The sequence below is a fragment of the Trifolium pratense genome, linkage group LG4 (genome assembly GCF_020283565.1).
Source record: "Trifolium pratense cultivar HEN17-A07 linkage group LG4, ARS_RC_1.1, whole genome shotgun sequence".
In the NCBI taxonomy this organism is placed as follows: Eukaryota; Viridiplantae; Streptophyta; class Magnoliopsida; order Fabales; family Fabaceae; genus Trifolium; species Trifolium pratense.
Window position 1 is genome coordinate 8,344,441 of NC_060062.1, and position 14,559 is coordinate 8,358,999.

At 31.8% G+C, this 14,559-nt stretch overlaps 1 protein-coding gene across 3 annotated transcripts; it reads right to left on the reverse strand.

Annotated features, from left to right (window-relative positions):
- Positions 1 to 2,657: 2,657 nt before the first annotated feature.
- LOC123924532 (auxin response factor 9-like) lies at positions 2,658 to 7,209 on the reverse strand. 3 transcript variants are annotated; one of them, XM_045977462.1, is made up of 14 exons: positions 6,669 to 7,209; positions 6,446 to 6,555; positions 5,959 to 6,054; positions 5,807 to 5,863; positions 5,554 to 5,706; positions 5,369 to 5,453; positions 5,173 to 5,263; positions 4,882 to 5,046; positions 4,682 to 4,801; positions 4,540 to 4,612; positions 4,088 to 4,241; positions 3,456 to 4,000; positions 3,151 to 3,338; positions 2,658 to 3,032 (listed from the first exon to the last, which is right to left on the reverse strand). In XM_045977462.1, the coding sequence occupies exons 1-14, from the start codon at positions 6,703 to 6,705 to the stop codon at positions 2,894 to 2,896; spliced, it is 2,013 nt and encodes a 670-aa protein (XP_045833418.1). In that variant the 5' UTR covers positions 6,706 to 7,209; the 3' UTR covers positions 2,658 to 2,893. The 3 variants fall into 3 exon arrangements, with proteins under 3 accessions (XP_045833418.1, XP_045833417.1, XP_045833416.1); XM_045977461.1 differs by having other exon boundaries at positions 6,446 to 6,558; XM_045977460.1 differs by having other exon boundaries at positions 3,151 to 4,000; positions 6,669 to 7,155.
- Between the last annotated feature and the right edge of the window lie 7,350 nt (positions 7,210 to 14,559).

The following is a 14,559-nucleotide window of genomic DNA, read 5'->3' on the forward strand; positions in this document are numbered from 1 at the left end:
ACACTTGACAGAATCAAAGAAAACACAAATCCATTAACCAACCAGTTATCAACTAAAATTCGAAGTTTCTTATAATGCAAATACAACATAATTATGGAATACGTGAATTCTAAGAATTTAGAAAATAGTCCATAATTAAAAATATAAATCTTCACAAACTAAAACGATTTTGTTTTCCAACAACCTAGTGACTATTTTATGATAAACAATAATTCAATTTACTTTATTTCAAACCTGAATGTCTTTAAATAGACTTATAATAGAAATCTTAGTTAAAATAGGTTAATAACTAACTTATCATAATTTCATTATCATCTAAATTTAAAAGATAATTATCCTAATAATAACAAACTTAAAAAAAAAAAAAAGAAATAGCAACTAGTAATAACATGTTAATAATAACATGATAGTAATAGTTTGGTTCCTTGGAATATGCTCCTCTCAAGGTTTCGGGTTCGATTTTCCTTAGTGTCAATTTCGGTGGGCTAAGTCCATAAAGAGTAAAAAAAATTCTGGCTTTAAATGGGCCCCCGCAAGTGGGTGGTGGGATTGGTCCCCTTGGATTAGTCGGTCCTAAGGCCGGATACCAAGTTTTCAAAAAAAAATAATACTCCCTCCGGTCCTTTTTATAAGGAACACTTAGGGCAAAAAATTTGGTCCTTTTTATAAGAAACTTTGACCAATTTTCAAATGTTTTAAATGTTCAATTTCACTTATGCCCTTATTTATTATGAGAGAGAATTTAAAAATAAGTAAGTTAGTTGAATAAAGAGTAATTAAATAAGGGTATACATGGAATAAATTAAAATTTATAAGAGTATTAAATGAAAATAACTATGTTAAATGTGCTTAATTGGTCTGTGTGATTTTTTCAAAGTGTTCCTTATAATAAGGACCGGAGGGAGTAATAATTATCATGATTTTTTTTACGCAAACTTTTTTTTAAGTCACTTATATTGTGTTTTCTTTATTAAAAAAAGACACTTCTTATTTTAATAACATTATCAAAATTGTGTTTAACCCTACTTATTTTTTTTTTGTTTATAACTCTCTGGTTCCTCGGGGAAAGAGTCTCTAGTAGTCCAGAGTTTGGCCGCGAGATAAGTAAAATCTGGCCAAGAAATAAAAAAATAGAGAAATAAAAAATAAATAGGACCAATTATTAACCGTTTAATTAGTTGACTTGCAAAACAAATTTGCTTTACTCTAATTTTACTCAATTAACTAGTGTATTAGACTATTAGTACATCATTATCAATTATTATTATTAATTAAAGACATTTTTTTTATACATTGACAAAATTATATCATAAACTCACAGTGAGAGAGTCGGAATTCGAACCCTAATTATAACGTTCATCCTAACAATTTCAATAATTTTATCGGTTGAATTAGAATTTGTAGACCCATATCAAAAACATTTTATTGACGATTTTAGAAATCTCAAACAAACATAACACCATGTTTGGATCTGCATCGATCGTGTCCATTGTACAAGACCAATTACACTAGTATGACTTTTGGAAGAATCTTGAATTTTCAGAATTTGTGGGACATACACTGTCATCGTGAATCTTTATTTCCAAAACATGCTTACAAATCGACAATAAATAAGTACTGCATTTACCATTTTTGTCCAAACAAGGTAAAGAAACAGAATTCTATTATCATTGCTGATGCTAATCCACAATGATCGCATCAAAATTTACATATATTTTTTTTTATTTTATTATTCTTATCGCGAAGTCAATTTTTATGCAGAAGATATACTTGCAAATATGGAGTGATCATGAACTTGAATTGAGGTTTTATAAATTATTCCCAACTAGTTTAAATTCTTTATTTTTGACTGATATTTTGGAAATTTATACTCCTCGTTTAGTTAGTGTTTAGTTTTTTTCTTTCTATAAAATACTTGTTATCAAAACACAAATTTTAGAGCCTTCGTTTAAATCATATTGTAATATATTTTAACTCATAAATGAAGATAAATGGTAATGCTAACGAGTGCCCCCTTCGTTAACAAGACCCTTAAATGAATTTTGCCTATGAGGTACAGGTTTTCAACCAAACATCAAGGGGTATCAAAGAATTTACCTTGATATAATCGGTGTCCTTGTACATTTTTATCAAAATCAAGTTTAGTCGTTTTAGAAACTCACCATTGGCTATATCAATTGATTCAACATGTAAAGAGGACCCGAACCCTTACCATTTGAAGCAATTCGGTGAAATTAATAAAAATTTACCTATATTTTATTGAGCTCACGTGTGTACTACATACAATTTTTTATAGTTTCAAAGTAGTAAAGTGAAATTTCACTACTATTAAAAGTATGGACCCAAAAGTGAATTTTGGGTGGTGCCACCACACTGCCACACTTAACCCCTTGTTTAGAGAATCACTGCCTTACTAGTACAATGGACCACTGAATCCTAAAACAATAAAGTTCTTACAATTTAATGTCATAATTAGTTGTCACTGTTGACAGCAATAGACATTGACTCAACCAAATTAGAATTTTACAAGACAAAATTACACACTATGCATTACAAACACAAAGATGCCTTTTAGCTAAAAAAGGAAAGTCGTGATAAAACAACAACCAACATAATATTCTCATCTCTTAATAGGAATATTCAATGCTAACACTAAATTTGACATATCCACAAAATTTATTAAAATAAAATCAAATTCTATTTTGGTCTTTCTAACACAATCAATGTTGTGTCTCTACAAATTAAGTTATCAAATTAGCTAGTGCTTCACATCTAAATAATAGCTAACATAAGATCAACTTCAACTTCCTTGTCGCGCAAACAATAAAATCAACAGTTTGATGCTGACAAACAAACAGAAAGGTAAAAAGGACAAGAAAATAATGTCATGGTTTCATGTTTGAGTTGTGTCTGAACTTATTACAGTCCCTTCTTCGATCGAAGAATAGATTGGAAGTTTGCTTCCTGTTTTCATCTTCTTCACATCTTGGCTTGAACAAATGAAGATTCTTCTCACCATGTTACAAAATTCACTGCAAGATAACGATAGATACACTAATCAGCGTGATGTTAATACGGATAGAAGGTTAAAATAACCGGTACAATAATCGGCACAAATGACTGTCTCAAGTTGATTAAGGATATACTTACGGCCATGGATCATCTCCGACGAGCATCATATCTCCTTCATCATCAGTGAAGACAATTTCCCATGTATTCCGATGTTGAAGCTGTCCCTTGATGTCAAACAACTCTTCCAATTCACCAATAAGTTGATCATACCCATTCAATGTAGCCAAATCCACAGCGCGTCCAACTGCCACACCCTGCATTTGAACCTTTACGAAGGTTTTGAACGACAATAGAAGGTTTATATCAGAAACTAATCTTATTGAACTAAAATAAAATAAAATAAATCTAAACTGTTGTCTAAATATATATGCTATGTTCAATACCTTGGTGCGGCTTCTGCTACAAATTTGCTTGCTTTGAGGCTCCTTCGGTGATACTAGTTGCAATTCTTGTTTCTTCTCCATAGAAACAGCCTTTGAGATGTCAGACTTACGGCCAGTATCGATGCTGGACAAAGTACTGGAACTAACTTCAGTGGTAACTCCAGTTATGTTTGCGACATGTGATGATCCTTTCCCTAGAGCAGCCGGATTTTTGGAATGATCAATAAGATCGATTCCAAACAATCGATAACTTGTAGCAGTTTCGGCTTTGTTGTCCTTGTCAACTTGATCGTGCACACGATCATCGGTCGTGTCGTGAAGCAAATGAGAAGGACAGCTAGAACGGGGAGAAGACAGCCAACTTCCTTCTGTATGATTCCTAAATAAAGTGTTGCTGTTGCTTTTACTATTCATAGTATCAGTTTTCTTAAGATGCCACAAACCAGTGTTATCGCTTTTTTGGCTTTCAGCTAAAACGCTACGTTGTGTCTTATCGGTTGGTGTCAGTCTAGCATCCCAGTAGATAGAGGCAGCCGATGTTGTGTCTAGTTTGAAAAACATGTAGAAGGTCAAATAAAACTAATATAAATCAAAATAAGAAATGGGAAGAGTTATTAGATATAGTTCCTCACCAACGTCGGGAATTTCACTCGGTGGTCGAGGCCTTTTTGTCTTCACAGTGGTAGGTTGCACTGAGGGTGTCGAAGCTGAGGAAACAAACGGTTCTATCTCCCATGGTGAAACCCTGTCAGGTCTTGAAATAGCTGCAGGTTCATCCCATTGAACCTGGAGATTCGCACACACACACACACAAAGAAAAATTAGATGAATCATGTGTTATCAATCGTAGAAAATAGCAATTTGTTCAAATTCCATTATACTATTACTGTAGTGCTATAGCAAGCACGAGTGCCGCTGTAGCTGGTGTCTTACAACACTTCATACTAAATAGTGTGTCGCAGAACAATAGCAACTAGTTTGAATTTTGCAACACTATTAACGCCACTATTTGGCAACACTGAGATGAATAACATACAATCACGGAAAATCAAATGAACCATTGTCAAGTCCAAGAGGACAATACCTTAAGTGATCGCCATTTTGAATTTGGCCAATGGGGAGACATATCGGCCACTCCAATTATGGTACCGGAAAATCTGATAAGCCATGCATTAGAATAGCTACAGAAAGGTCATACAATAAACTACTGTGATATATTTTACTACCTTTTGTCAGACTCAGCAGAATCATCACTCTCAAACCTCATCTTGAACCTCATGCCGACAGTATACTTATTATTCACAGCTGCCAAGTACTTGTTCACGCTTACGATGAACTGGCTCGTCCTAAAAAAGCAAAAGCCCGTGTCAAAAATCATCTACTAATTTTTTTTTTTCCTGAACATATTTGTAAGTAAAATTTCTACCTCGGCTTATAATATACAACAAAAAGTGTCTGAGATGCAACAGCATGCGAGGCAGTTGCAAGAACTCCAAGGTGCATGCTTTGGCTAGAAATCACAGATGATGACATGCTACTTGACTGACGAGCAAGACGCCTCACTCCAACACGTAATTCCCCGTTTTCCCCTCTACACATAAAATATTCATTACATCAATGCTTGTATAGCAAAATAGATAAGCTCGTGAATTTTTAGTAGAAATCTAAAAGATTTATGAACCCTATGAATGAAACAAAGAAATGAATGAATGTTTACCTCAAAAACACAAAGGTATCACCAGCAACTAATCTTTTAGAAGTCACAAAAGTACTCCATCCAGTTGTGAGTAGGTGTCTGCGCGGCTGACCTGATATAAAACAATGAATAAGTACAAGGGAAAATCATTAGGCGACTAACCAAATAGAAAGTAAAAGCGCAAAGACTTGAATGAAAACTTCTTATGCCTTTTTACCTCTAAATATATGCTTAAAGCGCCATTCATAACCATGAAGATCCTTGGCAACCAATTCTTGAGTTGGTGTCGGTTGTGACATATCCTAAAAGCAATTTTAAACGTAGATTTTCAAAGATCGGTAAGAGTAGAAACTAGAAACCAATAAAAAAAATCAATAAAAATGAAACAGATAGTATTAGTACCAAAGGAGGAAGGCATTCTGTAGCATGTTTTCTGAGAACAGAGAAGCCACCATGTGTGCTAGTATCCGAAGCAGTTAAGATCTTGCAGAATGAGTGAATCTTCGGCCTCGGAGGTTCATCAGCGACCGGATCAGGAATTGTTGGCTCATCTTGCTAAAACATTTGTTCCATTAGAATCTAAACAATGGGAGAAAAGAATCTTTGGTTGACCATAAAAAGTACAGAAAATCAAAAGGATCAAAAGCACCCTTACATTTGGTTCCGGAACTAAAGTAATCTGTGCATAAACCTCATCCGTTTCTTGTTCAGCCTAAAACATAGCAAAATTCAAGGTAAGCTTAAGATTCCTTTCCTTTCACATCATCATCAAAAAAAAAAAAAGATGAATCTTAGGAAGAAAATTACCAATAAATTCATATTCACGATGCGACAAAGGATCTGTGTAGGAAGTTTCAACAAAGGGATATTCTGATTCAGTTCTTGATTAGTAGAAGCCTCTAACTGCAAGAACAAATAAAAAGTGTTAAAAAAAAAACAAAAACAGAATCCTGCAAAACAAAGATCATTCCACAATTCCATTTTCAGACAACATAAATCTCCAGCTAAAAAAAGTAAGCAACCGAAAATAATTCCACCCTCCGATCTACACAACGATAATCGAGGTCATATCAGCTATATTCGTGCAATTCTCTACAATATCAATGATCCTAAAACGACTGTCATTCTCCAAGTCTACAATTGAGGTTGCATCAGCTGCATTTGACTACAATTCTCCGCAATATCAACAATCACAACTCTCATGACTCAAATTATAGCCAATATCAACTCAAATTGACCGCGATTCTCGATAAAAAATTCTACATATAACACAAAGGAAAATTGAAAAACTCACTTGTTCCATGTGTCCTTGAGGGAAATATAAAACCCTTTGACCAGTACGAGGAACATCCACTAATGGTCCAGCACACGCTTTCCATAGTTCTTCATTCGAACAACCACCAACTGCTTCACCAAAAAAATAACAAACAAATTAACCACAATAATAACAACAACAAAAAACACACATAAGATTCTTAAAAAAAAAAATTAAAAAAAAATCGATTCTTAATTGTTACCTTCAGCTGAAACATTTGACGAACAATTCAACATCATATTCAACAAGTCAACAAGAGAAAAAACTCAAAAAGACAAAAACAGAAACAACAACACTCTTGTTGTATTTCTTCGAAATTAAGGTTTCTTTTGAACCAATTAGAAGAGAGAATAATAATAACGAGATCTCGTTTTTTTGTTGTTGAAGAAATTAACAAACTGAGAATCAGAATCAGAATTAGAAGAAGAATCAATAATCTGATTTTGTTTGTTATAACGTAGAACCAACCACTAAGTAGTTGTATTGTAGTAGTAGCTAGTAACAAGAAGCAATAATCGAATGAAAACGGTTACAGAAAAGAAAACAGTAACAGAAGCAGTTTCAAACGACGCTTGGTTTGTTGTTGTTGTTGTTTGTGTTTATGAGAAGCTTAATGGAAAATGAAACGGCGTTAGTTGTTTGGTTGGAATGACTTCACACATACATACATTCATTCAGACATAAACCACTCTCTGTCTTCCTTTTATTTATTTATATATATTTGGTCCAATTTTGTTGCCTCCTTTTTTTGGGTTACATTTTTTTTTTTTTATAAATAAATTAATATATGTGCGCGTAGAGCTGTAAAAAAAGATCGGGCTATCGGGTCGGTTCATTAGCCCTATCCATTTACACGGACCGGGCTTCATAAAAAGGGGGTCAGGTCTTATCGGGCCGGACCTTATCGGGTCGGGCTTTTTCATGGGTCGTCATGGGCCGGCCCACAGACTTTTGGGCCGGCCCCTTAAAGAATTAAAAAAATTATTTAAAAAAATTGTATAATCTTTTTATTGTTATATTTTGGTCCTATTTTTATTCATATATAATTTTTTAATTATTTGTGTTTTGTTCCTATCTATAATCTGTTTTATTGCTATTTTTAAGCATATCATCTTTTTATATTTTTTTAATTTTTTTTTTTTTTGTGCAATTACAATGAAGGATATAAAACTTGGAATATGGTTATTTTAAGTCTATCATCTTTTTATTGTATTTATTTTATATTCTTTTATATTTTTGTTTTTTTTTTTACTTAAATTACAATGGATGAATGAAAGATATAGTACTTGGAATATTTTTTTTGTAGTAATAATAATATGACAAAAAAATTATTGGATTAGAATGAGATTATTTGTTAAAGATTTGTTTGTTTGTTTGTTTGATGAAGATAAAGAGGAATATATTGTTGTTTGAGAGATTATGTGAGAAAATATAGGGATACGAATTACCTTCTTGAAGATTTAGTTGAGAAATATAATATAAATTTAGTAGAATATGTTTTTTTTTAAAAAAAATACTATGAAAATTAGTGGACCGGCCCATCGGGCCATGTAGCCTTTTGCTTATCGGGTCGGGCTAAGCGGGCCGGGCCATGAAGTTAATGAGCCGGACTGGGGCGACCCCTTTATTTAACCAGGCCGGACCCTTTGACAGCTCTATGTGCACGTAATTGTATAGACTGATTAATAAAAAAACCAATATTTATTTAAAGATTGACATCTCTTATTTTTCTTACATGCTTCTGATAGGGTTCAATATTGTTTTCATATAGTTCTACGCGGAATTGGATCTTATGAAGTCAGCAACCATGCAGTCAGGCTGCAGTCAGAAGTTCCTAACCGTTTGATCAAAATTGAACGCATAGATCTTGATGCAGTTTTAATTTTCTAAAATATTAAAGTTTCCGACTTTAAATTTAAATTGTCTGATCTCAATTAGACGACCCTGATTTTGCTGACTGCATGCAGTCATGGTCTTTGAGTGCACTCAATCTGCATCCGTTCTACGCAGTAGTAAATTTCAGCTGTTGATTTGACATTGGACGACCTAGATTGAACAGTCAAATCATATAGTAAAATGATCTCAATCGTTAATTTAAATTGAATGGTTGAAAGTTGTAACTTTGTAACACAGCGAAAATCCAATTTAGATCTACTTAAATATCGAACTTTAGACTAATTGATTAAAAGATTTAAGTATTTATAATTTTTGTCACTATTTTTATTTTATTTTTAATTGTTTGGGAATATGTTTTTTAAATTGTCAACTTGTGGTGTGTCGTGTCATGTGTGTCTCTTTTGTATTGTCTATTCCAACCAGACATGGGAAACAAGTCTTTGTTCTAGTGGGAGTTTTTTTAGAGTGGGTGTGTGCTTAGATGGGTTCATGATGAACCCATGGAAATGACTTGCTATTTGAGGGTTTCTTTTTCTAGAATTTATTTATAGTTTCCTTCCAAAACTACTTTTAACTTTTTTTTCACTTCAGCTTCATTTTTTGATTGGGTGAGTGAGTTCTAGATAAATCGTGAATTTGAATGAGGGCTAAATTGTAAATTGATGTTTTAATTTGCTTTTGTAGTTAATTCTATTGTAAATTACTAGGACAAGTTGAAGGCAATGTTACAAAAATATATTAGGCAATCAATTATTGACGCAGTCAGCTGTAGTCAGATGCAGTCATAATTTTTAAACCATTCGATCAAAATAAGACGGTTCAAATTTTAATTGTTTTTATTTAATATAAAATTTGAGATTGAAATCCTAATCATCTGATCAAGATCGGACGAATTTGAACATGTTTATTGCACGAATTTGTAACTTTACTGAATCCAGATCCTAATGTAACCCTTCTTGTAGCCAAATCATGTTAGACCTTGTGTCCTTCATTTGTAACATCCCTAAAATCTGAATATTATCAAAATCTTATCTGATTTTATGTGCATCGTGTTATGACCTAATTAGATAGTTAAAATATATAATCACATAAGTAACCAATTAATCTCAAATAAACTAAGGATAAAATCCAACAAATAACTATATATTCATGGAATATCTCATTTAAAAAAAATATCAAAATTTATATGTGGGTTTATTCTGTTTAATCCGGTTTTAAAAAAGAACTAACAAATTTAATCTAATATGTGCGGTTTTCAATAACGAAAATATTTTTTTGACACAATAAAATAACAATCCTAAAACATCTATTAATATTGAATTTATATGATTTTTTATTTCTTAAATTGATTTTGTAGTTTTTATTTGAACCGGTTTAAATATAAACACTCTTAGTCCATGCAAATATCATGATTTTGATAACCAATTTGCAATTGCATAAATCATTTGAAGATATTTTACATTGGGTTGAATTAAATATTGGGCTTAAAAGCAACTATATAAGTGACTATGACACCACACTTTCATCCAAAACTTTAATGCATTAGATTTATGGATCATATATGCTGCTCAACATCAACTACTTCAACCAGTGTGAGACTTAACTCACTTACACTTGATAGATCTCAACATCTCTTCTCAAGTGTGAATCTCTCTGTGTCCACGATTCCTCACCACTCACTTATTGTTCCTCCATCAAGTTGAAACAAGCTTTGATATACCACTATTAGGCCACGACTCATAAGAGATATCTTCACTAGGTTAGAAAAAGAGCAACCACACAAGTGACTATAATACCACATATTCACCAAACACCTTAAGGCATTAAAACGTTTAGGTGTCTTCTCACTTATATGTTGCTCAATATCAACTCTTTAACCAATGTGAGACTTACCTCAAGTGTGAGTCTCTCTGCACCACTCTCTTATTGCTCCCCATCAAAATGAATCAGGCTCTGATACCACTTGTTGGGCCATGAGGGAGAGTCTCACCGAGTTGGATCAGCACATTAGGCTAAAAGCAACCATACAAATGACTATGACACCATATTTTATCCTCGAATGCGAGTCTCTTTGTGTCTGTGATTTCTCACCATTCACTTATTACTCCCCTAACAAGTTGAACTGCACTCTGATACCATTCTTCTAAATCAAGTTGAATTACACTCTAGAGAGCTACTTTTGCCACTTTACTGGTTACTCGCACACCCTATTTTTACACATCCGCGACTTAAGTAGCGGATGTGTAAAAATAGGACGTTTTGGAAAAAAAATGCCGTCCACTACTTAAGTCGCGGACAGTGTTTGAGTAACCAGTAGGGCGGAAAAAGTAACTCTCCTGATACTATTGAACTAAGAACAACCATACAAGTGACTCTAAGACCAAATATTCATTCAAAACCTTAAAACATTAGATTGGTTTATGAGTCATCTCAATTATACGTTGTTCAACACTAATTCTTCTAATTAATGTAAAGCTTAACTCACATTTAATATATCTCAAGAAACACTTCTACTATTTTAGTGACCAATTTAAATATATAGATATTTTTGTATTCTTTCATCAACAAAACAATACTCCAAAAGCTCCAAAATCCAAATGTGGATGAGAAAATTGGACTGGTCACAAGTATATGCGATGATGGCTGTGTGTGATGATTTGAAGTGGTATGGGTTTTTTTGCAGGAATCAAACAGATCACGTGGTTTCTTGTGGTGAGGGTTTCTCAGACAATTTTTCAAAGTTATAATTTTCTTCTTTCAAAAAACTAATAATTTTCTGCTTCTTTATACCCATGATGCCATGTGAAAAAAAAAAATAGTTTACCACTTCATAGTTAGGTTACACATTGATAATATATCAACGGCTCATTTTTATTGGTTCATATCAACTAGGAGTAGAATTTACGGTTTAGTATATTCATGCTCATATTAGATTGGACTTTTTCAAAAGCTGAAAATGGAGATAAATTTTTAAAATTTAGGACCCCTTAATATTGCCCGGGGACTTTAGAAATCGTACGTGAGGGGTTCAAGTTCCTCTGTCCCCCAAAGCCCTTTTAATTATCTAATTTTTTTTAATTTTCTCTTTTAATTTAAATTTATTTAGCAAAAAAGTCAGACTATAAATTACATAGTCTTTTAAGCTTATCAGATCGGCCTATTTAAATAAATATTAATGATACTTTTCAATAATTTAAATTTATTATTTTGCATTAATTTACCTGCATATTTTTTATTTGTAATATTACAAACTTAAAATTGAAATATGATGTCATATATAATAAAATTATCTAAACTGTCATGTTAAATATCAAAATGGAGTTTAATCTCATTGGTATATTAGTTTATTTAAACATAAATATGATTCTTTATTGAAATGTGTTCGTATTGAAATATGTTCGTATTATAAAATAGGCTTTTTAACACATTAACTTTCAAAATGTTAGACTCAGACAAAAAAAAGAGAAAGAAAGAATCGTATGATAACATGCCAAACTTAAAACTTAAATTTATTGACAATTCAGACTCATCAAACCTAACAAATTTTAACTCGGTCTTAACATATTCTCACTCCGGTATGAATCAAGCTAAACTTAGATATAGTTGGTTGTGGTAATTGTCATTGCACATGTCATTACTATACCACTATAACTTGTTCTTTTTGCATAATAACAAAAAAATTACGGTTATTAACTTTCATCAAATAATCTACGAGATATGTAAAGTGGATTTTTTTCTCTGTACAAAAAAAAAGTTGATTTTTCTTTTTCTAATTAAATTTTCTACATGTTCAAAAGTTAGTGATCGGAAATATAACAATTTTTTTGGGGAGACAAAGCCCAAAAAAAGAAAGAAATTACAATGGGGAAGAAAACACCCCTAATATGATCAATTAGCACTTGTTTATGGCGTTCAAGTACCTTACTGCTGGAACGAATATTGAATTCGAGAATCTACCCTTTTTCTGTTAAAGTGGATTAAGATAAAATTAATGGTCACTAAAGAGAGAAGGCTAAGGTACCGTTTGACCTAGCTTATTTTTGAGCTTATGCAAACAGTTCATGCAATATAAATTAGGTTTTATGTTATTTTATAAGTTCACACTAGTCAAAATTGTATTTTTATAAGTTATTTTATCATAAACTACCTTAAAAAACTTATAAAAATACATAAAAATTACATAAGATATTTGCAATAAGCTCAAAAATAAGCTATGCCAAACAGCCTTAAATGTATGGTGAGTAAATATATTCATCTTATTGGCTAATGAAAATATTGAGATGCATTGAATGTCAGTAAAAAGTTTCATATTAATTAAAAAAGTTGAGATTAAATAACATAAGTTTGTCAAAAAAAAAAATACTATAGTATAAGTGAGAAGACATAGTTTTCCTTAATATATTTTTTTTATAAAAGAAGAGTGAAATGTGTATTTTAATACCGTAATTTTTTTAAGTATGAATTTAAACAGGGAAAAAAAAAACCAAATAGTAGTAGTTGATTTAGATTGAATTTTTTTTATTGATTACTTAGATTGAATTTTTGAGTTCATACATTGTACCAGACCCAGTATTCAATTGTGGTGGAAAACGGAGGAACGGCGTAAAAAAAGAAGCGTGTGGTTTGGGATAACGGAGACGGGAAGAGAAACGTGAAGTCAATGACCGTTAAGTGCCACGTGTTTAGTTGTCTGTTTCTAAACATGCAACAGGATTGGTTCAAGTTACCCGGCACAAGGTACAACAACACTAATCATAATTTTAATTTTATTCTCTTCATTTTTCAACCATATTCTTTTCTTTTTTATTTTATTTTTTCTTTTTGTCATTTTCATTTTGTTTTTTTGGTATAGTAATAGTAATTTAAATTGACACCCCATATTCTCCAAAATGCTGATGATGCCGCAATATGTTATTTTAGCTTACATGATGTCATTTTAGTTGATTAATTAATTAAATGAATTGAAAACACATTTTGTCATTTTTTAAATTTTACTGTTGATAATAGTCTCTTTTATTTTTTTGACAAAATTGTTGATACTAGTCTTGTATAGTCATATATTTGAATTTTGGAAAAGACTGTTTTGAAATGACTTTAGTAATCAACTATTATTAACACGATTGATATTCCATTCACACCCACACATTTATACTCTAGTCGTGCTTAGGCTTTAAATTTGAAATTTTCCGATTAATAGATTTTCATAAATTTCATGATAAATCTTCAATAAATTTGATGATTCTTCTTAGACTCTAGTTGTGTGGGTTGTAATGTTGAATGAGTATTAAGAAGAAGATACGTGATACAATAATTGTTACTAATAATTTAAGGGTCATGCTAATCGGTATTCCCGGAGCACTGATTAAGGAAACCAAAAAAAAATTTAAAATTAAAATTAACACTGTTTACATTTTCGATGCGTTGATTGCACAAATTTCAATGTGATATTACTGTATTTGGTTTCTTAAACAGTACTCCCTCCGTCCCAAAAAGAATGACCCAGTTGACCGAAACACGCATGCCAATGCATAACTTTGGCGACTAATATCTTTAATTGTATAATAGTAAAAATTATAAAAAATTGATATTTTGAAAATACTCATCGAGACGAATCTAACAACATCTTATATGTTAATATTTATTTTTATTTATTAGTAGAAAAATATGGTCAAAACAATATATATGAATAGTGCATATATTCAAAATGGGTCATTCTTTTTGGGACGGGGGGAGTATCCGTTTTCCATAATTTAATCTCTTCTTAGCAAACTAATCACCGACAATTATCTATTGATCTTTTTAAAAAAATCTAGTTGATGATATTATATACCAATAAAAGAAAATTATCATCTTCGTCATATACCAATAAAACAATAATAGAGTTTAATTTTTGGTTGAAAAAACAATTGGATGAAAATATTCTAAGTTAGAGTTAAGGTTCCATGTGATGGGAAACCTAATTCAACAATAAAAGAGTTAAAAGATATGAGCATCTCCTTAATATGTTGAGACCATCTCGTAATCGATGTAAAACTTCTTTAATATACCCCACCATGCCCAATATTATTGAGCTTGATGTGTGGATATAAATTGTGGATGACCCAATCAGAAACTTATTAGCAGGTGACCCAGCAAATTGTGGAGAGGTTACGATTCCAACTTAGAATTGGGAGTTGAAATTAACTCAACCTTACAAA